The sequence below is a fragment of the Eulemur rufifrons genome, chromosome 2 (genome assembly GCF_041146395.1).
Source record: "Eulemur rufifrons isolate Redbay chromosome 2, OSU_ERuf_1, whole genome shotgun sequence".
Classification (NCBI taxonomy): Eukaryota; Metazoa; Chordata; class Mammalia; order Primates; family Lemuridae; genus Eulemur; species Eulemur rufifrons.
Window position 1 is genome coordinate 85,259,615 of NC_090984.1, and position 26,749 is coordinate 85,286,363.

Below are 26,749 nucleotides of genomic sequence, written 5' to 3' on the forward strand. Positions count from 1 at the left end.
CCTTCTTTTTATAAGTTTATTTTACAATTCAAATTCCAACATGAACAGCTTAACTTTATCTTCTATCCTTAAAAAAAGAGGGGTTAGGAATATAACATTAAAACAGTTGCCCAGCTATCATAGTTAAAGGTCAGAGAATTTGGCAAATTAGTTTCTAAAAGCTGATTTGCTTCTTATTTAGAATAATGACTTGCACAATTTCAAATGACTTTTCCTGACACTGGACTAGGGCTAGGACAAAGCAAGCCAGGTGCCCATGACACGAAATGTATGGAGGCACTCCTTCTCGGGACTTGCAGGACCCTAAGAGGGAGTGTCTTGCCTTAGTGAGGCCCGGACCAGTAAACCCATTTACCTTGTAGACAAAGACCCTGGAAGCAGTGGTGGCAACCAGGTGGCCTGGTGATCACAAGCAGTCCTTCTCCCTCCCTGCTAACACCATTTAAGCTCAACACTGGTTATCATAATTTTATTTAAAACAATGTCTGTATCATAGGTGGTATATTATCAAATTCAGAGAGTCAAGGTAAGACTTCCACCTACCTCCATTTGTCCTTTCTCTGTTGCAGTCTGACAGTAAGGAAGCTTAAAGGACAATATGGCGACAGCAGGGCGTGGAAGGGTGGGAGGAAATCGAGAACCTTTACAAGGAATGCACCTGTCAGTAAAGAAAAAGTTCCACCATAAAACTTGCTAAAATGTCAGAAAAATTGCTAAAATAAAAATTTTGCAAAAGTTAGTAACCTGGAATAGTAATATTATCCCAATAGCTGACTTAATTATATATAATAAATTCTTCTTTTTAAAAGTGTTTTAGGCCTAATTAGATACGAAGACTACCCCTCCATGCATTTTAAGAATTTCAGGCCGGGCGTGGTGGCTCACGCCTGTAATCCTAGCACTCTGGGAGGCCGAGGTGGGCGGATCGTTTGAGCTCAGGAGTTCGAGACCAGCCTGAGCAAGAGCGAGACCCCATCTCTACTAAAAATAGAAAGAAATTATATGGACAGCTAAAAATATATATAGAAAAAATTAGCCGGGCATGGTGGCACGTGCCTGTGGTCCCAGCTGCTCGGGAGGCTGAGACGGGAGGATCGCTTGAGCTCAGGAGTTTGAGGTTGCTGTGAGCTGGGCTGACGCCACGGCGCTCGCTCTGGCCTGGGCAACGGAGTGAGACTCTGTCTCAAAAAAAAAAAAAAAAAAAAAAGAATTTCAAAAATCCCCTCTCACATCAGCTTTATTAAATAAAAATCACTAAGAGTGAAATCAGCTCTCTTCATATTTTCCTTAGCAAACTGCCTGCTTTTAAAATACAGAAATTGTGCTATAAACACTTGTTATGGGATCCATGTTATAAAACTTATCACGGGATCCATAGTACCCCACTCTAAGATAAAATGCTGATGAAGTATATTCATTTTCATTCACCAGTTTGGGAATTCTTCGTGCTCCTGGTAGGAAGTGTCAAAAGAGAGAAAAAGACAGTGAAACGTCCAATACAAGTAAGTGATTATTAGATATTTGTCACAGTGGAGCAGAAAAATCCAATAGCATTAAAAAGGTTATAATCTATACCTGCTCTACTAAATCAAAGGTTGTTTTATATGGTAATAGCTCAGTGAACAGGGACTTAGTCTAAACCTTTTCTGACCAGGACGTGTAAGGTGTTCAAAGATGCCCATCACAAAAAGTACTCATGCTATTTATTAATTCAAAAGCATTCATTAATCACAGAATGATTTATATGCACAGAGCATTCTTTCAACTTATCTGCTCCAAATTATTAATTAGAAAACCACTGGAAAATCATGACTACACACTGTAAGTACCATGGGCACATTTTCTATTTTCATAAAGCCATTTTTAAAAACAGTATCTTGGCCGGGCGCGGTAGCTCACGCCTGTAATCCTAGCACTCTGGGAGGCTGAGGCGGGAGGATAGCTTGAGGTCAGGAGTTGGAGACCAGCCTGAGCAAGAGCAAGACCCCGTCTCTACTAAAATAGAAAGAAATTATCTGGACAGCTAAAAATATACATAGAAAAAAAATTAGCCAGGTATGGTGGCACATGCCTGTAGTCCCAGCTACTCGGGAGGCTGAGGCAGGAGGATTGCTTAAGCCCAGGAGTTTGAGGTTGCTGTGAGCTAGGCTGATGCCACAGCACTCTAGCCAGGACAAAAGAGCAAGACTCTGTCTCCAAAAAAAAAAAACAAAAAACAAAAAAACAACAGCATCTTGTTCAATGCTTACTGTCACCCATTTAATTTATAGTATAGATTTTTAGTTAGGGCTTTAAGTCAGGACATTCTTGAAGGAAAATACTAAATAGAAGTTAGTCCCTTGGGTTTAAATTTTTTTTCATAAATATCTTCTAGTATTATCAAATGGCCACTAGAGTAATTAAAAATAAGTGGCAGGACGGGCACGGTGGCTCAGGCCTATAATCCTAACAGTCTGGGAGGCTGAGGCAGGAAGATGGCTTGAGGCCAGGAGCGTGAGGTTGCTGTGAGCTAGGCTGACACCATGGCACTCTACCCCCGCAACAGAGCAAGACTCTCTGTCAACAACAGCAACAACAAAAACCTCAGTAATCTTTTTCAAACTACATAGGCCCCTTCCTTGTGAGATTCAAATACCTTTCCTTGTTTTTGTGACTATACAATAAAAACACAAAAATGGTTTTGGAGTTCCAATATTTTTGAACACACTATCGCATTTTCTTTCTTCTTCCTCCCCTTTTACGATTTTATAGAAATTAGTGGTTTTCACTACTATGTCACAGAATGAGGTAGCAGTGTGAAAACCTTGAGTTTGGAAAAATTCTTGTGGCAATTCTGTCATGAACCTATCTTCACAAAAACCACTGGTTTACCAGTCATACAAAATGAAAAAGATAGAACACGTGCAATCACAAAGGATAAGTTCAAGTACATATATTTAAGTACACTAACAAAATTAGAAGGAAAATCGGGAGCAACATTAATTGCCCGTACATACTTTTTTCTCTAATGTGATTTACACTCTTGTTTAAAAACATTTTACAGCTCAAATACTTTATTTAGACAGAATAAACAAGTATTACAAAGAAAAAGGAAATATTGATTATAATTTTACTAATACTTTGTAAGCCACATTTACGTCAAAACAGAACACCAATGCATATAGTAAATATTTTATACTTTTCTTAGCTTTAAAGACTTGAACTTTTTATAAAGTCTTTTTCTCTGTTAAATATCCCTTTCATGGAGGAACTAGAGGTAAAAACAAGCACATTTTACCTACAAATTTGGTGGGTTTTGCCTGCTATGAATGAATTTCCTGGAAACTGTGCTAAGCCATTTAGAGGAGGAAATGTGAAAAATAAACCAGCTTACCAAGAAAACAAAATTACTTCAATTCCTTTTCAAATTGATCACAAAATCTAATCTCTTGTGATATTAAAGAAAGAACTCAAAAATACCAAATTGGAGACAACTGGGGCCAATGTCCAGACTAATCTTGCCCCAGTCAGCAAGTTTTGCTTTCTCTTCTGTGTTGCACAGGACTCTCTTCTGCATTGAAGGGGACTTTGTTCATATCTCTTTTAAAGCACTTACTCAGGAGTAGTATAATGATTTTACAAGCCTATCTCTTTCAGGCCCCAAGCCTCATTTACCTTTGTGTAGTACAGCACATGTAGTCAGTATTACAACAAATACTTTTTATTAATTAATTAATTTATTTTTTTTTTTGAGACAGAGTCTCACTCTGTTGCCCAGGCTAGAGTGAGTGCCGTGGCGTCAGCCTAGCTCACAGCAACCTCAAACTCCTGAGCTCAAGCGATCCTCCTGTCTCAGCCTCCCGAGTAGCTGGGACTACACGCATGCGCCACCATGCCCGGCTAATTTTTTTTTCTATATATATTTTTAGCTGTCCATATAATTTCTTTCTATTTTTAGTAGAGATGGGGTCTCGCTCTTGCTCAGGCTGGTCTCGAACTCCTGAGCTCAAACGATCCGCCCACCTCGGCCTCCCAGAGTGCTAGGATTACAGGCGTGAGCCACCGCGCCCGGCCTTATTAATTTATTTTTTTGAGACAGAATCTCACTCTGCCGCCCAGGCTAGAGAGCAGTGGCATCATCATACCCCACAGCAACCTCAAACTCCGGGGCTCAACTGATCCTCATGCCTCAGCTTCCCAAGTAGCTGGGACTACAGCTGTGCATCACCACACATGGCTAATGTTTTCTATTTTTAGTAGAGGCAGGGTCTCACTCTTGCTCAGGCTGGTCTCAAATTCCTGAACTCAAGTGATCCTCCCGCCTTGGCCTCCCAGAGTGCTAGGATTACAGGTGTGTACCACTGCGCCCGGCTGAAAAATATTCTTATTCAAGTTTATTATTCTAGAATAAAGCCAGGAAAATATATTACTAAAACTATCCCACAATCAATTTATCACAGTATATACAAATAAGTATATTTTTATGAACAGACTTTTTAGCATATCTTCTTACTGTTTCAAATGCCTACTGCATAAGAATCCCCTCAGTAATTCTTCTTCTATAATAAGCTAGTCCTTAAGGGAGAAGTGTTTATTCTTTTACATTTTTAAAACAGAAAAAATAGTAAGTTTTTTTTTGCCACTAACTAGACTAGTGATCTCAAACAAATTATTTAGTCATTTTTGGACCTTAATTTTCTCATATGTAAAAACCGGGGAGAAGGGCTGGGAACACAGGAACTAGACCAAAAGAACTCAGTAGTTTCCATTCTTTTATCCTTGTAGGGATGCTAAACTATTGTAAAGGGTCTATGAATTCACAGAAGCACCGTGAATTATCTGTAGACCAAATAAAAAAAGTTTCCACTTAATGTACTAGAATTTTCACATGTATGCAGATAATGTAATGTATAAATATAAATTTATATTAAAATGTAATTTTTAGGTCTATAGAAGCTTATGTTATTACGAATTTTCTCTGTCAGCTGAGACTAAATGTAGAGCTATTATCATTTGGAGGTCATGAAATGTTCAACATTTAAAAAGGGCTCTTTTTGAGTCCACCCTGGGCAACATAGCGAGATAATATTAAATTAAATGAAAAACAAAATTATTCATCACAAATGACTAATTCCACACACCTCCCCTACGATAATGACATTCACTAAAAAAATGAACCATCTTGAATAAATGATAGGCAGCATAGTAAAAATCCTTATAGGTTTAAACCGTAACCTCCTGTGAAGATAGACTATGAATTTTTTAGTTCAAATTACTAAATATTTGATTCCTGGAAATGGACATGCAAGACAGTCCTGAGAACAACCTATACCAAAAGAACTATTAAAAATAGTTAACTAGGCCGGGCGCGGTGGCTCACGCCTGTAATCCTAGCACCCTGGGAGGCCGAGGTGGGCGGATCGTTTGAGCTCAGGAGTTCGAGACCAGCCTGAGCAAGAGCGAGACCCCATCTCTACTAAAAATAGAAAGAAATTATATGGACAGCTAAAAATATATATAGAAAAAATTAGCCGGGCATGGTGGTGCATGCCTGTAGTCCCAGCTACTCGGGAGGCTGAGGCAGTAGGATTGCTTGAGTCCAGGAGTTTGAGGTTGCTGTGAGCTAGGCTGACGCCACGGCACTCACTCTAGCCTGGGCAACAGAGTGAGACTCTGTCTCAAAAAAAAAAAAAAAAAAAAATAGTTAACTAATATATTTCTTCTGATACTAAATATGTCAATAATGGAATATCTGGAGATTATAATTGTAAAGATAAGACATACAGAATTAGCCAGTAATTCCCTTATGGTTCTTCACTAAGTTCAATTTTTAATTCTCTAAGACTATGTCTTCTCTTCTCAAACATCATACGATGCCAACCACTGCCTCCAAAAATACCCCGAATTGCTTCATAATCTGCCAAAAAACAGAAGCCAGAAACAGAAGATAGGAATTCCTGTCACCTTTCAACTACCAGATCTATCTGCATTTGTGCCTGTTTTCTTCCCTCTCACACAACTGATAAAATGTCAGTCTTCCTATTTTAGACAAATGGTCTAAAATCTGTCATCATTTTTTTTTTTTAGGCTATCAGTCATTTGGTTGTCTCCTTTTTCTACATTGTCAATCTCACCCTCTTTACTAAATTCCATTGCCAAAATATTAGAAAAATGCTGTAGAATCACCCAAGTTAAATAATCCCTTCCTTGAGTTCTCATCCTCTTTTAGGTACTACCCCAAATCTCTGCTCCTCTTTATAGCCAAACTTCTTGAAAAGAGTTGTCCACATATTCTACTTTCACTTTGCCTCCCATTCCCATCCCAATCTGGAATTTAACATTTTATCATGCCACAAAAACCACCCTTGTGAATCACCAATAATCTCCACATAGCCAAATTAAGAAGTCTTCTTGAACTTGACATCTAACCTTATCTGATTTATAGAATTGTCACTTTCATTTTTTAAAAATTCAATTTATTTTATTTTTGAACAAGTAATACATTTACATGTTCAAAAAGTACAAAAAGAAATACAGAGAAAAGTCTCCTATACTGTCCACTGAGTTTCTCTCTACAAGGGATGGGGTCTTGTTCCGTCACCCAGGCTGGAGTGCAGTGGTGTGATCATAGGTCACTGCAGACTTGAACTCCTGGGCTCAAGTGATCCTCCTGCCTCAGCATCCCCAGTAGATGGGGCTACATGCTTGGCTAATTTTTCTTTTTCTTTTTTTTTTTGTAGACAGGGGTCTTTCGATGTTGCCCAGGCTGGTCTCAGACTCCTGACCTCAAACAATCCTCCCACTTTGGCCTCCCAAAGTGCCAGGATTACAGGTGTGAGCCACTGCACTCAGCCTACAAGGTAACTACTATTGTAGTCAGTTTCCCTTTTACTCTTCTAGGATTTCTTCTGCATATGTAAGCAAATATAATGACGTATTTTTATGCTCTCCTCCTTTTACACAAATGGTATTTATTTCACTTAACACATCTTGCACATCATTAGATAATGCCCTCATCCTTTTTAATAACAGTTTTATTGAGACATTGTATAACTCACTTACCAAGAGTTCATATAGAATGCACCATTTGTATCATAGAGTATACAGTTCAGTAGTTTTTAGTATATTCAGAGCTGTGTTATCTATCATCACTAATTCCAGAACATTTTCATCACCCCACAAAGAAATTCCATGCCTATTAGTATTCTATTAGTATTCCCACTCCCTATTCTCGGTTCCACTCTCACTCCTACCTACCCTTGACAACCACTGATCTACTTTTTGTCTCTATAGATAGCCTATTCTGGACATTTTAAATAAATGAAATCATAAAATATGAGGCCTTTTGCATCTGTCTCCTTTCACTTAGCATAATGTTTTCAAAGTTTATCCATGTTGTAGCATGTATCAGCATCTCATTCCTTTTTATAGCCCAATAATATTCCATTATATGGATATACCACATTTTACTTATACATTTGTCAGTCGACAGATATTTACATTGTTTCTACTTTTTAGATATTATGAATAAATCTACTATGAACATTCAAGTGCAATTTTTTTATGAATGTTTTCTTTTCTCTTGGTTATGTACCTCGGAGTAGAACAGCTGAGTCATATGGTAACTCTATGTTTAACCTTTTGAGGAACTGCCAAAGTGTACCATTTTGCATCCCCACCAGCAATGTTGGTGGGTACCAATTTTTCCATATCTTTACTGTTCATCTTTCTAATTATAACCATCCTAGTGGTTGTGAAGTAGTATCTCTTTGTGATTTTGATTTGCATTTCCCTAATGAACATCTTTACAAGTGCTTAATGGCCAGTGAATATCTTCTTTGGAGAAATGTCTATTGAATCCTCTGCTCAATCTTAAATTGGGTTGTCTTGTTTCAGTTGTAAGAATTCTTTTTGAACTAAAGTCCAGGCCATTAAAAAAGAAAAAAGAAAAAAGAAAAAAAATCTTTAGGTACTCTACACAAGTCCCTTATCACACATATGATTAGTTTACCTTTTTAAAATTATTTATTTAATTTTATTTTTTAGAGACAGAGTTCTCATTCTGTCACCCAGGCTAGAGTACAGTTGCATAATCATAGCTCACTGCAGCCTCCAACTCCTGGGATCAAGTGATCCTTTCTCTGACCTCAGCCTCCCCAGTAGCTAGGACTACAGGTGCATGGCCCCATGTCCTGCTAATTTGTAAAAGTTTTTGTAAAGACAAGGTCTCACTATGTGGCCCATGCTGGTCTTGAACTCCTGGCCTCAAGTGATCCTCCTGCCTCGGCCTCCCAAAGTGCTGACATTACAGGTGTGAGCCACACTGCACTTAGGCAACGCTCCACTTTAAATGCTACCTCTGTTAAGAGTCTTCTATGATCATCCCACCCAGAACTTGCTCTTCTGTTTTTTCCATCATGAGTCTGGTCAGATTAATTAGCTGAATTTATCTCAAGTAGTAATTAGTATTTCACTTGTGTTATGTGTCTCTCCAATCAGACTATAAACTCCATGAAAGCAGAGGCCTCTTTGTTCACCAAATACCTATACAATGTCACTGACAATCTTTTTTTGCTTTTAATACATCTCTTTTGGTAGATGATGGAAATGCTCTATTTATCTAGAGACAGAGTTTCACTATGTTGCCCAGGCTGGTCACAAATTCCTGGGCTCAAGTGATCGTTCCACCTTAGCCTCCTGAGTAGCTGGGATCACATGCATGCCCCACTGTGGCCCACCTCACTGACAATCTTTTAGACCAAGAAGATACCAGGAATCAAAAGAGGAAAATCTTCAGCACAGTACTAAGTTGATACTCTCTGAACTAAGAATTCTATACTTGCAGTCAACTATTAAAATGCTATTAGCCCCTTCCCGAATTATAATAATTAAGAAAAAAAATCTCAAAAAGCAGCTAAATTATATATATTTAATTCTAAATCACAGTTAAAAAAAAAAAAAAGACTATAATAAAAGGTAAAATGCCATGTTTAACCAGAACTCCCCTCCCTGTCTGGCTGAAATGATGCTACAGTCACACTAACAAACTTAATTTCTATTCTGTTCAACAAGTTTCAAATAAAGCAATTGGTTGAAAGCATCAACGTGAATATAAACAAATTCCTAATAGTGACTATGGAAAGCAAGTAAATAGACTAAGATGAAGGACAAACAAATACACTCACACAAAGAATTTCAAAGTTACTTTTTAGAGTCAACTTCACACATTTTGTCATAGCCCACCTTAGTTGCTGGGGATTTTCATGGATACCAACCACCCAGTAGTGATCAGATTTTCCTTTGCAGTGTTCTCTCGTGTTACATATGGGAGTCCATGTATCACCAAGCCCTCTGTTAAGCATTCGAACAAGGCCTTCCGAATCCACATAACAGGGGGTACCTATAAAACAACAGAAAAAGGAATCACTTGGAGACATAGCTACATATTTGTTAAATAAATCCTATTTCAAAAATACATACTAAGGATTCAACTTCCATTTTAAAAGCAAAAAGCAAAAAACAAAACAAAAGGCAAATAATCTAAAATTATTTCCCATAAACTTTCATTAACCATATAGAGTAAGACCTAACTGAAAAAAGAAAAAAAAAAAAAAATCATGTGATATGACTAAAATTTACCCAAATAAAGAGAAAAAACTGATAGTTTCAGTGAAAACTATGCCACCTGCTGGAATATAACAATAATAATTTTTAAGCCCATTTTATTTTCTAAAAAAGTGTTTTTATTTTACTTTCCTTTTCTTTTTTTTATTTCAGCATATTATGGGGGTACAAAAGTTTAGGTTACATATATTGCCCTTGCCCCCTCCCCAATCAGAGCTTCAAACATGTCCATTCCCTAGATGGTGTGCATCACACTCATTACGTATGTATACACCCATTCCCCCCCCATCTGCCAGACACCCGATTAATGTTATTCCTGAATGTGCTCTTAGGTGATGATCAGTGAAACCAATTTGATGGTGAGTACATGTGGTGCTTATTTTTCCATTCTTGGGATACTTCACTTAGCAGAATGGGTTCCAGCTCCAAGAAAATACAAGAGGTGCTATATCACCACTGTTTCTTATAGCTGAGTAGTACTCCATGGTATACATATACCACATTTTATTAATCCACTCATGTATTGATGGGCACTTGGGTTGTTTCCACATCTTTGCAAGTGTGAATTGTGCTGCTATAAACATTTGACTGCAGATGTCTTTTTTATAGAATATCTTTTGTTCTTTTGGGTAGATGCCCAGTAATGGGATTGCTGGAAAAATGACAGGTCTACTTGTATCTGTTTAAGGTATCTCCATATTGCTTTCCACAGAGGCTGCACTAGTTTGCAGTTCCACCAGCAGTCTATGAGTGTTCCTATCTCTCCTCATCCACGCCAGCATTTATGGTTTGGGGACTTTTTGATAAAAGCCACTCTCACCGGAGATGAGTGATATCTCATTGTGGTTTTGATTTGCATTTCCCTGATGGTTAGAGATGTTGAACATTTTTTCATGTTTGTTGGCCATACTTCTATCTTCTTTCGAAAAATTTCTATCCATGTCCTTTGCTCACTTTTTGATAGGGTTGTTTGATTTTTTCTTGCTGATTTTCCTGAGTTCTAAATAGATTCTAGTTATCAGCCCTTTATCGGATGTGTAGTATGTGAAAATTTTTTCCCATTCTGTAGGTTGTCTGTTTGCTCTCATGGCAGTTTCTTTTGCTGTGCAGAAGCTTTTTAATTTAATCAGGTCCCATTTATTTATTTTTGTTGCTGCTGTGATTGCCTTTGGGGTCTTCTTCATAAAATAAATTCTTTGCCTAGGCCTGTGTCTATAAGAGTTTTTCCCACATTTTCTTCTAGAATTCTAATAGTTTCACATCTTAGGGTTAAGTCTGTTATCCACCGTAATTTGATTTTTGTGAGAGATGAAAGGTATGGGTCTTGTTTCAGTCTTCTACATGTGGCCATCCAGTTTTCCCAGCACCATTTATTGAATAACGAATCTTTTCCCCAGTGTATGTTTTTGTCTGCTTTGTCAAAGATTAGATGGCTATATGAGGATGGTTTTATATCTGGATTCTCAGTTCTGTTCCACTGGTCTGTGTCTCTGTTCTTGTGCCAGATTTAATAACCTGATCTTGTGCTGATTTAATAACCACAGCCTTGTAGTGTAGTTTGAAGTCTGGTAAATTAATACTTCCCATTTTGTTCTTATTGCCTAAAATTGCTTTTGCTAAACAGAGTCTTCTCTGGTTCCATACAAAGCGTAAAATTATTTTTTCTGTATCTGTGAAAAATGATGTGGGTAATTTAATAGAGATTGCATTGAATCTGTAGATCACTTCGGATAGTATAGACATTTTAACAATGTTGATTCTTCTGATCCACGAGCATGGTATGGTTTTCCACCTGTTTACGTGCTCCGCTATTTCTCTCCTCCGTATTTCATAGTTCTCCCTGTAGAGGTCTTTTACCTCCTTAAATATATTCCTAGGTACTTTATTTTCTTTGTTGCTATTGTGAAGGGTATTGAGTCTTTGATTTGGTTCTCAGTTTGACTGTTATTGGCATATATGAATGCCCCTGATTTGGGTGTATTGATTTTGTATCCTGAGACTTTACTGAATTCATTTATCAATTCCAGGAGTCTCTTGGTTGAATCCTTAAGGTTTTCTAGATATAATATCATCAGCAAAGAGTGAGAGTTTGATCTCTTCTGTCCCCATTTGGACACCCTTGATTCTGCTCTCTTGCCTGATTGCTCTCGCAAGGACCTCCAGCACTATGTTGAATAGCAGTGGGGACAGTGGGCAACCTTGTCTGGTTCCAGTTCTAAGTGGGAATGCTTTCAATTTTTCCCCATTCAGTATGATGCTGGCTGTGGGTTTGTCATATACAGCTTGTATCATTTTTAGGTAGGCCCTGTCTATGCCTATTTTGTTAAGCGTTCTTATCATAAAAGGGTGTTGAATTTTGTCAAATGTTAAGCCCATTTTAGTTAAAAACAAAAACAAAAACAAAAACACATGAATCTAAAGGCTCCTAGTTTAAAGAGACTTGGAAAAATGACCAAAATCTGATACAAGGTGATGATGTAAAGAAATTTATCTTTGGTACTCTTCTTCCTCTCTCTTCTCTTTGTTGGCATTGTCACAGTTCTGTCCCCAACTCCTAGGCAAGCAATTCTTACCTAGGAAAACAGGTAAGCATTCCTGTTTCCCACTCACTCTGCTTCCAACTGAGGAAGTGAATGGCCAATTATCTAACTATCCCTTTCATTATCTGTGGCTTCATATCCCCCACCTGCTCTACAAACATCAGTTTCCTCAGAGTCTGGATCTGATTGGTACTTGGGGAAAAAAAACTATACAAATGTTAGTTATTAACTGTCATATTATTAAAGCATGAATGATAATATTCCAATAGAAAACACATCCAGAAATGATTGATGTTTTAAAGACAAAGTGGAATTTCCAGTAATGTAAATGAAGAACATGAATCTCTAATAAGGGAAATATTTAAGCCCTCTTTGAGACAGGTTTAACAGGTGATTTAAAATAAGGTACTCTTCAGTGTCCTTCAAATCATCTGTCATAAGCCACTATAACTGAGTCTACAATAGTACCATAGAATAGAAATATCATGTTAGCCACAAATGTAAACTTTTAATTTCCTAGAGCCACATTTAAAAAAAAGGGTGAAGTTAATTTTAATAATGTATTTTATTTAATATATCAAAAATATTACTATTTAACATGTAATCAATATAAAAGAATTATTGAGATTTTTATATTTTTTTACATACTAAGTCTTCAAAAATCAGACAATATTTTTTACTTAAAGAACATCTCAATTAATATGAGCCATATTTCAAGTGCTCAGTAGCCACACATGGCTAGTAGCTATGGTAATTTATAGTGAAGTTCTAGAAAATTCCTAATTTTTGTGTACAATCTGCTGGAAAAGATACAACTTTACCATCGATTTGTATCTCCTTCTTGCTATCTAATAAACTTCCAGAAAAATATATTTCTTGGTTACTCCCCAAAATTGTAGGAAAAACTTTTTAAACATTTAAAAAAGAAAAAAGAAAAATATATTTCCCTCTTTGTAAGTTTTCTAATCAGAATTCTCATGAAAAGAGATCTTGTACAGAAGACAATGGCTACCTTGCCTAACAACTGCAGCTTCCAATTCTGTTAACGTATTAAAACAAAGATTTAAAACACAAAATATAGACAATTTATCTTTAAAGAAATTAATTAGGAATAAAAAATTTTTCATCTATCTTTAATATAAAGAAACAAATTTATCTTGCCTTCAGCTGAAAACCCAATCCATGCAACATAGGATTTCCTTGTAAGAGGAAGAGGGTCACCATGCAAAATTTGTTTTTTCTTTTTCCCCAGCTCTAGCAGTTGAACTCCAAGGCACTGATCCCCATCAAATCCTGTACCTATTGAGAAAATATAAATACAAATCAAGCATCAAAGGTTATTCAGCTATAATGCAGTCTAAATTTTCTGTGAATTCACTTTGTGGTAAATTCTTAGACTAACTAGAACTACTATATATGGATAATCCACCTAACTGAGGCACTATTCAGGTATTAGAAACAGAATAATACATTACATGGACTATTTACATAAACTCATTGTAAGTGGCCATTCATTCATTCATTCAAGAAATATTTACAGAGAGCTTACTACGTGCCAGGCACTAGCTTAGGCACTGGGGCTACCATAAACAAAGTCACTGTTCTCATGAAATTCAAATTCAAGTAGAAGACAGACAAATTAAAAAACACAAGAAAAACAAAAATGATACAAAGAATTATTATAATAATGTGATACAGAGTGTGAGACTAAGTGGCTACTTTAGTCAGAGTTAGTTTCTCTGACAAAGTGAAACTCTACTATAGTCAGAGTTGGCCTCTCTGAGAAAGTAAAACTTAAGCTGAGATATGAATTGCAAGTTGGAGCCCGCCATGCAAACATCAGGGGAAGGAACATGACGGCAGGTGGAGCGAACAGCTAATGAAAAGTCCCAAAGTAGGAAGAACAAGCTTGGAGAGTTCCAAGAACACAAAAAGGCCAGTATAACCAGAACATGGTGATAACAGAAAAAGTGGTGAGAGATGAGCTTGAAGAGGCAGGCAAAGGTCAGATCATGCAGGATCAGTATCACCCTGCCAGCTATGATAAGAAGTTGGATTTTGATTCTAAAAGTGAAGGAAAGTCAGAGATTTGAGCAGAAGAGGGATGTGATCTGATTTATGTTTTTAAAAGATCACCTAGGGTGCACCACATAGAATATGGAGAATGGACTGTGGAAGGCAAGAAGTGAAGCTGAAAGACTAGTTAGGAGGCTACTGTGACAGTCCGTGAGACAACATCTGGGATGTACTGGGGTGTTAGTGGAGGAAATGAAAAGAGACAGATTTAGAATGCTATTCCATAGAAGGGACATTTTGCTGTTGGAGTTGATGTAGAGGGTGAGAGAAAGAGAAGAAATAAGGATAACTTCTAGACTTTTGGTTTGAGAAACTGGATTGTTAGTATGCCATTTACTGAGATGGGGAAACTATATAAAAAACAAGTTTGGAAGGAAAAAAAAAGGTTTTTTTTGTGAGCAAGTTAAGTTTAAGATGCCTGTCAAAACTCTAAATAGAGATTTTTAAGTGGGCAATTGGATATGTAAGTCTGGAGACACAGGACAGGGTAGGGCTAGTGATACTAATTTAGAAGTCACAGATACAGAAGTGTATTTAAAGCCATGGGTCTTGATAAAATTCCCCAGGGTAGTTTCTCAAACTGCATTTTTTGACCTATAAGTCATAAAATCAATTTAGAGTTGCAACCAGCATTAAAAAAAAAAAATGACATCAAAGAGTAAAGGTGGTCCATGAGACTTTTATTTCAGTGATATCTGCAGATATGTGCAGAACAGCAATGCAGAATCTATTTTGTACTGTGGCTAAGCAGTCAAAAGACTGAAAGTCCCTGACCTAGACAGAGTATTAGAGGAGAAGGGGCTACAGTCTAGCTAAAAAGTCAGCTAAGAAGGAGAAGTCAACAAAAGAGGTGAAAAAGGAGTAGCCACTGAGAAAAAATATTGGGAGAATGATGTCAAGCCAAGAAAAGAAAGCATTTCCTATTGAATTTTATATATATATATATATATATATATATATAAAGCATAAAGAGATCATCAGTAACCTTGATAAGACCAGTCTTAGAGACTGAAGAAAGACTTGAGGTGAGGAATGGGAAACTCTATCTTGGAATTCTCTCTATAATACAGTTCTTCTATAAATAGTTTTCATTTTCATTGCTACTAGTGAATAAAACAAAATTCTCTACATTCAAAGATTTTACTAATGCAAATATTATATAAATGTAAAACGAGGTATATAATCCAAAACAAAAACAGTAACTACAACAAAAAAGCTCAAGTAATTTCCATTTTACTTCATGGTAAAATTACAAAAGACTATAAAAAAAATCTACCTCTGTGATAAACAACAAAAAGCTGTTCTCCATGTCCTGCCATTGACACCACAGGCCCAGGAAGGCTGAAGACCTCTTTCTGAACACCTCCAATAGTAAATAATCGAAGGAGCAAGGCACTAGTGGCAGCAGCAGCCCATCCCTGACCCAGGCATATGGCTTCAATATCCTCCTTCTGAGGCATGTCTATTATCCACTCTTTGCTTGAATCCCAAGAACTAAAGTGCAGGCAGTGAAGCTTGCTAAAAATTTAAACAAGAGAGAAACAATCAATCAAACTTTCATATGTAATATTTACATATATAACCAATCATGATACCCAATAACAAAACCAAATAGTTATTTTTCTATTATACATTACTAGTACAAGAAATTGCCTTAAGAAAGTAACTATGAAATATCCTTAAACTATATAAAAACTATTAAAAGTCATATTTTTGAAGAATATTTAAAAATACAGGAAAATGCTCACAACATAATGTTAAATGAAAAAAGGCACGATAAAAACTGTCAAGTGTGATTTTATATTGTAAACGTACACAAAATCACAACCCAGTTTTAAAAAGGGAAGAAAGCATCAAAATGTTAAGCAACAGTTCTCTCACTGCAAAAAAAAAGTTAATATGGAAGAATAAAAAAAGAAAAAAACACAACATCACAAGTGAGATTATTATCACTGCTAAAAAGTTGATATATGTTTTCAGTCTTTTATCCTTGTACATGTATATACACATGTAAGTTATTTTTAAACACAAATTCTTTAAGCTTCAGAATGTAGATACTGTAAGTATTTGGAATCAGAGGAAGTAATGACTTTCTGAACAGTAATTTTAATATTCAATTTTAAAATGAAAAGATAACATTGTATACACCTGTGAAATAATATATTCAAGGAAAACAAAGGATTATCTAGAATCAAAATTGCACATAGAAATATTCTCATAGATGAAATTCTGAATTAGAGACACTGAGTCAACGATTTATTTTACTAAACTGATTTAATTCAATAATGAATGAAATATTGAGTTAATTTTATAATGTGTAAATTAGGAGACCAATTAAAAAGTTAAAATGACCTAATATAATGTTTCTCAGACTTTAATATGTACTCAATCACATGAGGATTTTGTTAAAATTGAAGATTCTGATTCAGAGGTCTGGGGTGGGGTCTGAGATTCTGCACTTCCAGCAACTTCCCAGGTGACCCGTGCCCCTAGTTGGTAAACACATACATCCAATCAGAAAGATTTTGATTTCAAATCACCTGGGAGATAGTAAAATCCATAAAGTGTATCAGTACTATTATCAGCTGAAGGAAACAGATTAAGAGAGGGCAATCAGCTTTAAAAACAAAAAACTGAGAAAAATATTTTGTCTTAAAAAAATGCATTCTGCATCCATTGCTTTTCCATCATATTTTTTTCTCTGCATCTATCTATTAATACCTACTTACCTGTCAAATATGTAAAGAAGTCCAGAATACATTAAACAAAAAAAGCAAATTGATGAATGGTACATTTTTAGGTTTGTTTTCCTTTTTGTTCTTTTTCAAAGAGAAGTTTCAAATCTAATCTATAGTGACAAAAAAACCAGATCAATAGTTGGCCAAGGCTAGGACTAAATTAACTGCAAAAGGATATGAAGATAAATTTTTGGGTGATAAAGAAGTAGTCTATATTTTTTATTATGGTAGTGGTTACCTGAGTATACATGTTTGTCAGCTCATCAAACTATATACCTAGACTGTGTGCATTTTATTATATATGAATTATACCTCAATAAAGCAAATTAAAACAAGGGCAGTTCATAAAGAAATCTAGAAGGATACATATCAAATTGTTAACAGTAGTAGAGTAGAATTCTGGGGGGAACTTTCATTTTCTAAAACTTTTGTACTGCTTTTTTATAAACACAATGAACATACATTACTCTTATAATACTAATAAAAACACTAACAATATAAAAAAAATTCCATTTCCCTTGCATCACAAATCATGTCATATCATTTTGATATGTAGTTAGAGAATGCAATAATGGAAAAATTAGGGCAAAACCAGACATTTTCTGAGGTACTGTGGTTGTACTGGTATTTGTACCAAACTCTTCTTTCTGAAATTTCACACTACAAAAGGTATGATTTTGTTTTATTAACTTTGTCTCTGATTTCAACAATCGTATCTAATAGTTCAACAGTGCCAGGCTCTTCCTAGGAATTTTGAATTTACCTTGCTAGGTCATCAGTGCTTTCACATGCCAACAAAATAGCTTCATGGGAAAGATCTGCTATTGTATAATTCAAAGTGTTTGATAAGTGTGTTGCATGGTGTATGGAAGTATCATGGAACTCCACATCTATGGCATTGTCTTGCTCATCATTATAGCAGCGAATAATTCCAGCAGAGTTCCACACCTACAAACAGGTTAAATATAAGTTTAAGAAAAAGTGAAGCTCCTAGAGTAAGTAGGTACAAATTAACAAATCTTATAATTCAGTTAGTATCAAGATTTAATTTATGGGAACTACCACATCTTACCTAACTCTAAATAGTTTCAGACAGCAGTAGGAATACCTGAGCTACAATTACTAATTATTCTTCTCTTGATAAGAATAAAGTACATTTAGTTTTATTTATTAACAAGTGGAGTATTTAATATTTAAAAATAGATTATATGACTGTTATTTAAAAAGTACTTGACAATTGGCCTTTGAACAACCCAACCATTAAATTTCTCAGAAGAAACTTTTTTTTTTTTTTTTTGAGACAGAGTCTCAGTCTGTTGCCTGGGCTAGAGTGCTGTGGTGTCAGCCTACCTCACAGCAACCTCAAACTCCTGAGCTCCAGTGATCCTCCTGCCTCAGCCTCCCGAGTAGCTGGGACTACAGGCATGCACCACTATGCCCGGCTAATTTTTTCTATATATTTTTAGTTGTCCAGCTAATTTCTTTCTATTTTTAGTAGAGATGGGGTCTTGCTCTTGTTCAGGCTGGTCTTGAACTCCTGAGCTCAAACAATCCTCCCTCCTCGGCCTCTCAGAGTGCTAGGATTACAGGCATGAGCCACCTCTCGGGCCAAAAGAAACATTTTAAAACTTTACTTACAAATATGGATGCAAACAACAATAGATTTTTTTTTCTGTTCCAACTAACTAAATGTCATAGGATACACATACACATTTTAAGGCAATGGAAATTGACATTGTTTGGTATCATTTGGAAAACTTGTCTTCCACTGATATACATTGTAGGCCCCAGTGTTTCTATTAAAATTAGTTATAAATAAAACTATAAATAAAACATTGATACTAAAAACTAAGACCTATTACTTGATGATTACTGATGGCAATAAGTTTTATTAATATTAAATATTACCCTTAATGTTTACAGAAAAATTTATGCTAGGCATACACAACAGGCAAAATGCTCAGAGTGGAAAACCTCAAATAGCCAACAAATAGAAATACTAAACTGTTTAAGAGCTCAAACTTAAGGCAAAAAGCAAATATATTCATTCATTTATTCAAGAAATATATATTTAATGTCTACTTTACAATACTTTGTTCTAAATGCTAAGAACATACCAATAAGCAAAATAGAAAAATCCCTCTCATTGTAGAGCTTACATTCTAGTTGGGGGGGGGGGCGAGGGTGGTGAGGAAAGGGACAAATAGGGTTTTTTCCCCTTTAGTACTTATCACCTTCTATTAAGAATATATTAAACTAGTAGTTGCCTTCTTAAAAAACACCTTCTAACTAGTGTTTTGGAATCTGTATAATCTTCTATGTAACAACAAATATGAGAATAAGGTTTAGAAGTATAGCCAAGAGGTATTATAAGACCTACAGTAATATTTACTTATGTTCATTATATATCATTTTACAAAGGAGAATTTTTTTTTAACACGATTTCAATCATAGGGTTGAAAAGATTAAAACTGAGTTAACCATAAAATAAATCAACCACAAAATATAAATCAACCAAAGAGCTCCAGGCCATTTAATTAAGGTTTTTAAAAATATGTTTTATCTAACAAAATCAACTATAGTGACAATAAAATGCTGAAAAGCTATTTAGAGGTTGAGTGTATAACTAAGGCTTACCATGAACCTGTGGGTGAGATGCAAGGGTGTAGAACCTGACTGGAATGGCTTTTGCCGGGGAGTTGGCATGGGTCCTTCATAAAGTGGCCTGTGGGATGTTACAGGTGGTAGACTGTGAATGCTGCCTTCCTGATCATCTTCCTCCTCTTCTTTGAGAAGACTAGAAGCAGCTTTTAGCATTGTAACATCTACAATACAATGGATTACATTTAAGAGAATCATAAATACCAATGACCAGGAAAAAGAAAAAGCATTATGGAATCTAATAACTTTTCCATTCATATTTGATGACATCAACATGGTATTTGCCTCTTTCACTGTGTTAAAGAGATGCAGTGATGGCGCAAAACTCCTGGTGTCTTAGCATGAATCAAGGCAGTGGCATGAAACTATATTAACACTCATTCTATTGTGAACCACCACTCACTTGCAGTAAAAATATTAATGTGATTAAATACTGATCCTTATACAGATTTAAAAAAAAAGTTCTGTGTGCTAAAATGGGAAGTATGCATAAAATACTATGATTGGTGTCTTGAAAAAAAGCACTTGTGCCATTGTTTGAGTTGCAAGCTGAACTAAGTGATTTTTCACAGAACACCACTTTACTTTAAAAAAAAAAAGAAAAAAATGCCAGATAAACTATGCTTATGCAGACTTGGGTATCTGGCAAACATTTTCTTGGAAATGAATGAAGGGAACCTGTCATTTAAGAAAAACTGATAGCATTTGTTACCAATGATAAAATTTCAGCTTTCAAGCAAAAATTAGAATATTGGAAAACTTCTATTTGCCACTATGAGCTTGATAACTTTCTAATATTTAAAAACTTCTGATAAGATTGGTGATGATACTAACAAATATATTTTATATTGGATGAGATGTCAATATTAGGAAGGTCTGCAAACCTCAGTGAGCCAATTTTTGACAAAACCAATGCATATGCTGCAAAATCAAACGTGGTTAAAAAGTCTATTAAAAGTACAAGTGAGACCAATGGATTTTAATGTAAAATAGTTGAAAAAGTTCATTGAAGTTTTCAGATTCCACTTTGCAAGTAATCTTTAAGAAACTACCATCTGCTAAGTTTTGGTGCAGTATCAAAGAGTATCCACAATTATCTGACCAGGCTATTAAAATATGTCTCCTTTTCCACATTACGTATTTGTGTCAGATCAAATTTTCTTCATATACTTCAAGAAAAACAATATATAGCAATAGACTTGATCCAAAAGCAAATGAGAGAATCCAGCTGTTCTCTATGCCAGACATGGCAAAGACTGAAATGCTACTCTTCTTACCAAATTTTCTTGTTTTTCATAAAAAAATGTTATTCATGTTTACATGAGATTATTACTGTTATTTTAAGTGAATAAATACTTACACATTTCTGATAAATAATAGCTATAACTCCATAAATAAATGTTCTTTGGGGGTCCTCAAAATTTTTTTGAGTGTAAAGGACTACTGAGACCAAAACAATGAGGACTGCTGTTCTATAAACCCTGTGATTTAAATGCAGCACAACTTACCACCGTATATTGGCATTTTACTTAATAATGCTCAAATGTGTTATTTTAGCATGTAAGTTGTTGTGACAGGCACTTTATTTGAAGGTTTTAAATTATAATCTCAATTTTTTAATAGATGTAATACTATTCAGGTTGTCTATTTCTTCTTGAGTTAGCTTGGTAGTTTGTATCTTTCAAAGAATTTGCCCATTTCATCGTAAATTTATGAGCACAAAGTTATAATATTCTCTTGTTATCCTTTTGTTATCAATAGCAGTGCTGGCATACAAAAATATGTGAGTTACAGATGTAATTTAAAATTTTCTAATAGCTATATTTAAAAACTAAACAGAAACATGTAATTAATTTTAATAATATACTACCTTTAAAATACATATCATTTCAACATGTACTCAAAATAAAAAATTTACTAGATATTTTACATTCGTTTTTTTCTTACTGTCTTCAAAATCTGGTTGCATTTTAGAGTTACAACACATCTCAGTCAGGACTAGCCATGTTTCAGGACTAGTCACCTGTGTCTACAGTGGCTACCACACTGGCTAGCATAAGTCTACAGGATCTATAATGATGACTCCTCTTTCATTCCTTATATTAGTAATTTCTGCCTTTTTCTAGATCAGTCAGGATAGAGACTTATCGATTTTATTGGTCTTTTCAAAGAACCAGCTTTTGGTTTCATTGACTTTATAGTTTTTTCTGTTGTCAATTTGATTGAATTTTGCTCTTTATCATTTCTTTCCTTCTGCTTGCTTGGGGTTTAATTTCTTCTTTTTCTAGTTTGCTATAGCAGAAGCTTAGGTCATAGATTCAAAACCTTTTTTAACATAAGCATTTAATGCTATAAAATTCCCTCCAGGCACTACTTTAGTTAGCTACATTCTACAAATCCAATAATGACTTTAAATAATAGCTTTAATTAAACAGTCAAAAACATTAATCAACAGGGTGGATTATCACATGCATAAAGTCAAATTCATACCAACTGAGTTTTCATCATCTTCTAGGATGTGACTTCGCTGTCTAGGACGACCTGAAGCCATCATGAGGTCATCATCATCATCCTCATCATTTATAATCCCTTTTGAAAAAGAGGGGATCTCAACCGCATTGTCATTTAGAAAATCACCAGCATTACTTGCATCATCTCCATCAAAAAGATCATCATAATTCTTTTCCACTCTGCTCGATACCTTGAATGGATTAATACAAATAAGAAAGTTAATATTATTAGTGAACTATTTATGAAAGTTAATAGTATCAGTGAACTATTTGGAAAAACTCAATTACTGAAAAGGCAATCTTTTCATATATATCTATAAACTCAACCAAATAAGCTATGTTCTGAGTGATAACAATTAGTATGTTTATGAATATTGTATTTATATTTATGTAATAAGACTCAGTATGTATGTATGTATCTATGTATGTATTTATTTATTTTTGAGACAGAGTCTGGCTCTGTTGCCGGAGCTAGAGTGCTGTGGTGTCAGCCTAGCTCACAGCAACCTCAAACTCCTGGGCTCAAGCGATCCTCTTGCCTCAGCCTCCCAAGTAGCTGGGACTACAGGTGCTCACCACCATCCCCGGCTATTTTTTCTATTTTTGGTAGAGATGGAGTCTCACTCTTGCTCAGGCTGGTCTCCAACTCCTGACCTCAAGCAATCCTCCTGCCTCAGCCTCCCAGAGTGCTAAGATTACAGGCGTGAGCCACCACTCTGGGCCTCAGTCTTTATTTTAAATGCCTTATAGTCTGGGGATGGGGCCTGAGTGTAATGACAGATATCCAAACAAATACTGCATATGCCAAAATATAAGGCAAGATTTTATTCCTCAAAAGTTATTTCCCAGAAGTCACATTAATATGCCCAGGTCCAAAGTGAAAGGTGCCCTTACTAATTAATCAACAGAGGAAAATAAACTATCAAATAGAAAGAGAAATAAACTCACAGTACAACTGCCCTTTGTTTTGTTTAATTAAACAACTGTGGCCTAACTCATTATCTCTAAGAGTTGTTTCTCAGCCTTGAAGTTCCCTAAGCAGACAGTAGGGGTATGAGCTCCCTGCTCCAACTCTGTCTCAGTTCCTGCCAAAAACCAGATTCCAAGGACTCAGATAAGCCGGCCTCACAGAGAAAAGTGAGAAAACAAGGAACACCTACAACAGCTTTGCTGCAGCTTCTGTTATCAGTCTACTAAAGCAGAGGAAAAAAAGCCATTTTTACCCTTTAAAACTCCAAGTGACTTTCCCTCAGGGGCCCCGAATTTCTACTCCTTCATTTGTGTGCCATGGCCACTCACTCACTCACTCACTCTCTTTCGTGCTCTCTCTCTCTTTCTTTCCTTCTCAAAAAAATAAACGTTTACTTCTGTAATCCTAAACTCTGTGTGAGAAATCTTTCTCCACTCACTTATGAATTTCACATCCTTTTACAAAGTCTCTCATATTATAAGACATGTATTTACTTTTATTTACTCATTTACTTTTATTTTGAATAAGATACTATACATTTCTTTTAAATCATCTCAGTTTTTTTGATGCTTATGGAGATAGTGATAGAACAAAAAAACAACGGAGGCAAAGAAATTCAACATGGATTTAATCATTATTTCCTAGGAAAATGAACATACCATAGCAGGAGCTGGGTGTCACTGTGAACAAATTTTTAGATCACTTTAAAAAGTGAAAAAGGGCTGGGCACGGTGGCTCATGCCTGTTATCCCAGCACTTCAGAAGGGCAAGGCAGGAGGATAACTTGACACCAGGAGTTCGACATTAACCTGGGCAACACAGGGAGAGCCCCTCTCTAACAAAAATTAAAAAATTAGGTGGATGTGGTGGCACGTGCCTATAGTCCTAGCTACTCAGGAGGCTGAGCTGGGAGGATTGCTTGAGCCCAGGAGTTAGAGGTTATACTGAGCTATGATTGTGCCATGGTACTCCAGCCTCAGTGACAAAATGAGACCCTATCTCTAAAAATAAATAAATAAATAAAATAAAAAGTGAAATGGCAAGCAGATACTTTGCTGAGTACACAAGTTACTCCTATAGGATGAATGAAAACTGAACAAATGTTAAGCCAATGGAAACTTATAGTTTGGTATAACATTCTAACGAGAATACCATTAATGGATTAAAAAGGACTATATCACCAACCTTTTATTTATTTATTATTTATTTTTTTAGTTACAGCATTTAAACATTTTTGGTAGGGAGCTACTTTCCCTATGTTGCCCAGGCTGGCCTGGAACTCCTGGTCTCAGGTAATCCTCCCGACTTAGCCTCCCAAAGTGCTAGGATTATAGGTGTGAGCCACTGCACCTGGCCACAAACTTTTTAAATGGAAGAAAAGATAAGTTTGTTCAGAAAAACTAATGTTTAATAAAATGAGAGAAAATTTAAAAAGTACTTCTAAATTCATATATTTAAACATCATTTGATATGCATAATTAAATTAATAACAAAATGCTATAAGAAGATATTTAACCATTCCATCTGTAGTCCTAAAAATTTATGTACTCAAGTTGGCCAAAACCTTTTCTTCGATTTTCTTATAGGAAAATCGGAGTTTTGCCATGTATTTATGGTGAGGCCCATAAAATGTTAACAGGTGTGAAAATGTACTATGAAGAATGAAAGGAAAAAGGAGAGAGTGGTCCATTCTGGACAGAAGGGTTAAAGATTTCTTAAGAGGTGCCGACCTTTGAACACAGCTCCTAACTTACTTCTCCACAGAGTAAATCTTTCCAGCTCTTTTGTTTCTTTGATACTTTCTTTCATACCTGGAGGTAATATTCTAGCACTATTTCTTTTTTATTTTTCAGTTTTAATCTTTATCAGTTTAATAGATCCTGTTAATTTCTGTCTATGGAAAATGAGGAATTGGTATCCTTTCACAACCACCCCTACCCGCCATGTATGCAAACTATTCTTCTCCGCCAGTCCTCCCAATAGAGATTCTCACTTTGGTTCAATCAATATACAGTACTTAGGTTATTATGATCATGCAAATGCTATTCATGGCTGAATAAAAATTATAGGCAATACTTACAAAGTGTTGTGCTAACCACTGTTTTAAATACACATAATTGATTTAACACTCACAATAACCCTAAGGTGTTAGCCCTATTCCCATCTTCACTTTACAGATGTAGTACATTATGATCATTTTTCTTCTCTTTTACAACTTTTTGTTTTCCCTGGAGTTAAGAATCTCTCTCTTTAGATCTTTTCTTTTGGACAGATTCCCCAAAGATGATTCTTCCAGTCTCCTGAATGAAAAGTATAAGACTGGCTAACAAAGACTGGCTAACAATATTCTGGGAGCCAAGTAGAAGTAAGCTGGGAATTTTAACATTCAGGTATGGACACTGTCATTTAATCCTCTGTTTTCAATACAGTATTCTCCCCTCACCCAACTCCAACTTCACTTGACTGTACCCAGTGTCCCTAGGCCAAAGACCGTCTTCATTTTACCTGTTCTAGAAAACAAATCTCTAACATTCTGCCAGACGTATGTGGGGAGAGGGAAGGCTGTTACCCAGTTGTGCACTCTGACATTGAGACTGGAGGGATCTCTTGCTCATTAAATAAACCCTTCTGTTTTCAGCCCCTCTTTTAGAAGTACCTAGTGCGGCTAAATTCCCAATCTTTGAAGATTTAGTCAGGCAAACTGAGCAGCACCTCACAGTTCTCCCCCGGCTGCAGGTTTAGAATTCAACTTTTGAGAAGCCAAAGTTAGTTTCCAACCATCCTTTTATTTTCTAGCCTCCAAAATTTTATTATCAACACTTAAACTGTCTTTTTTTACCTTATGGGATAATGCATTTAAAAAATTTCTTTAGTGTGGTTTTAGTGGGGGTTTTAGGAGGAGGAAAGATAAAAGCATGTATTAAGGTCTGCAATCTTTAAGTGGAAGTCTAAACTAAGATTTGAAATATGAATAGGTACATTTGCCAGGCAGGGTGAATAACGAACAAAAGCAAGGCATAAAAACAAGGTGGCCTGTTTAAAGTAATTCAATAAAGCCGTATAACTAAGCAGAAGTGGTATATGAGTAGCTCTAAGAGTTAAGGCTAATTCAGAGCAGAAAAAATTTATAGGCCAAATTGAAACTTGATATAGTTACTAACTCTAAGCTTTAACTATAAAACATTTACCTAACAATCCCAAGAACACATGATACAAAAATAGTATTTCATGAAGAGTATTCCTTGGAAAGGCATTATATAGAGGGGGGGAAAAGTTTCTTAGTAAAATATATTTGGGAAACATTAGGTTAAACAAGTTAAAACATATTTCTTTCCTATAAATTATTACTGAGCATTTAATATAGTAACATAAACTGTCATTTTACAAGAAAGGTAATTTCTGGTGTCTTTCAAATCCATACGACCACAGAAACACTTTGAAGAAACTGTTCTACCATGTTACTTATTACCTTACTGCTTGATGTCTTTCCGGTAAGGTTACAGACATTCTCCAGGAGCCCTAGATTTCCTTGTGCATCAGTATAAGATATTTGACCACAAGTAGGATGCCACGCCAGACCACAAATTGCATAACCTTTCTCATTTTTCACCCTAAAAATTAAAAAGTTGGTTTTTAAAATACTGTCAAGAA

The 26,749-nt window shown here is 35.7% G+C and overlaps 1 protein-coding gene across 1 annotated transcript in view; it reads right to left on the bottom strand.

Moving 5' to 3' along the window:
- Positions 1–26,749, bottom strand: part of WDHD1 (WD repeat and HMG-box DNA binding protein 1) — a 60,512-nt gene that overhangs the window by 12,301 nt on the left and 21,462 nt on the right. The window contains exons 10-17 of the mRNA XM_069464963.1: positions 26,568–26,709; positions 22,109–22,319; positions 19,595–19,782; positions 17,721–17,905; positions 15,496–15,737; positions 13,305–13,442; positions 9,223–9,379; positions 544–658 (exon numbers count right to left, since the gene is read on the bottom strand). Coding sequence (XP_069321064.1) covers positions 544–658; positions 9,223–9,379; positions 13,305–13,442; positions 15,496–15,737; positions 17,721–17,905; positions 19,595–19,782; positions 22,109–22,319; positions 26,568–26,709 — 1,378 coding nt within the window. The remainder of the gene's footprint in view (positions 1–543; positions 659–9,222; positions 9,380–13,304; positions 13,443–15,495; positions 15,738–17,720; positions 17,906–19,594; positions 19,783–22,108; positions 22,320–26,567; positions 26,710–26,749) is intronic.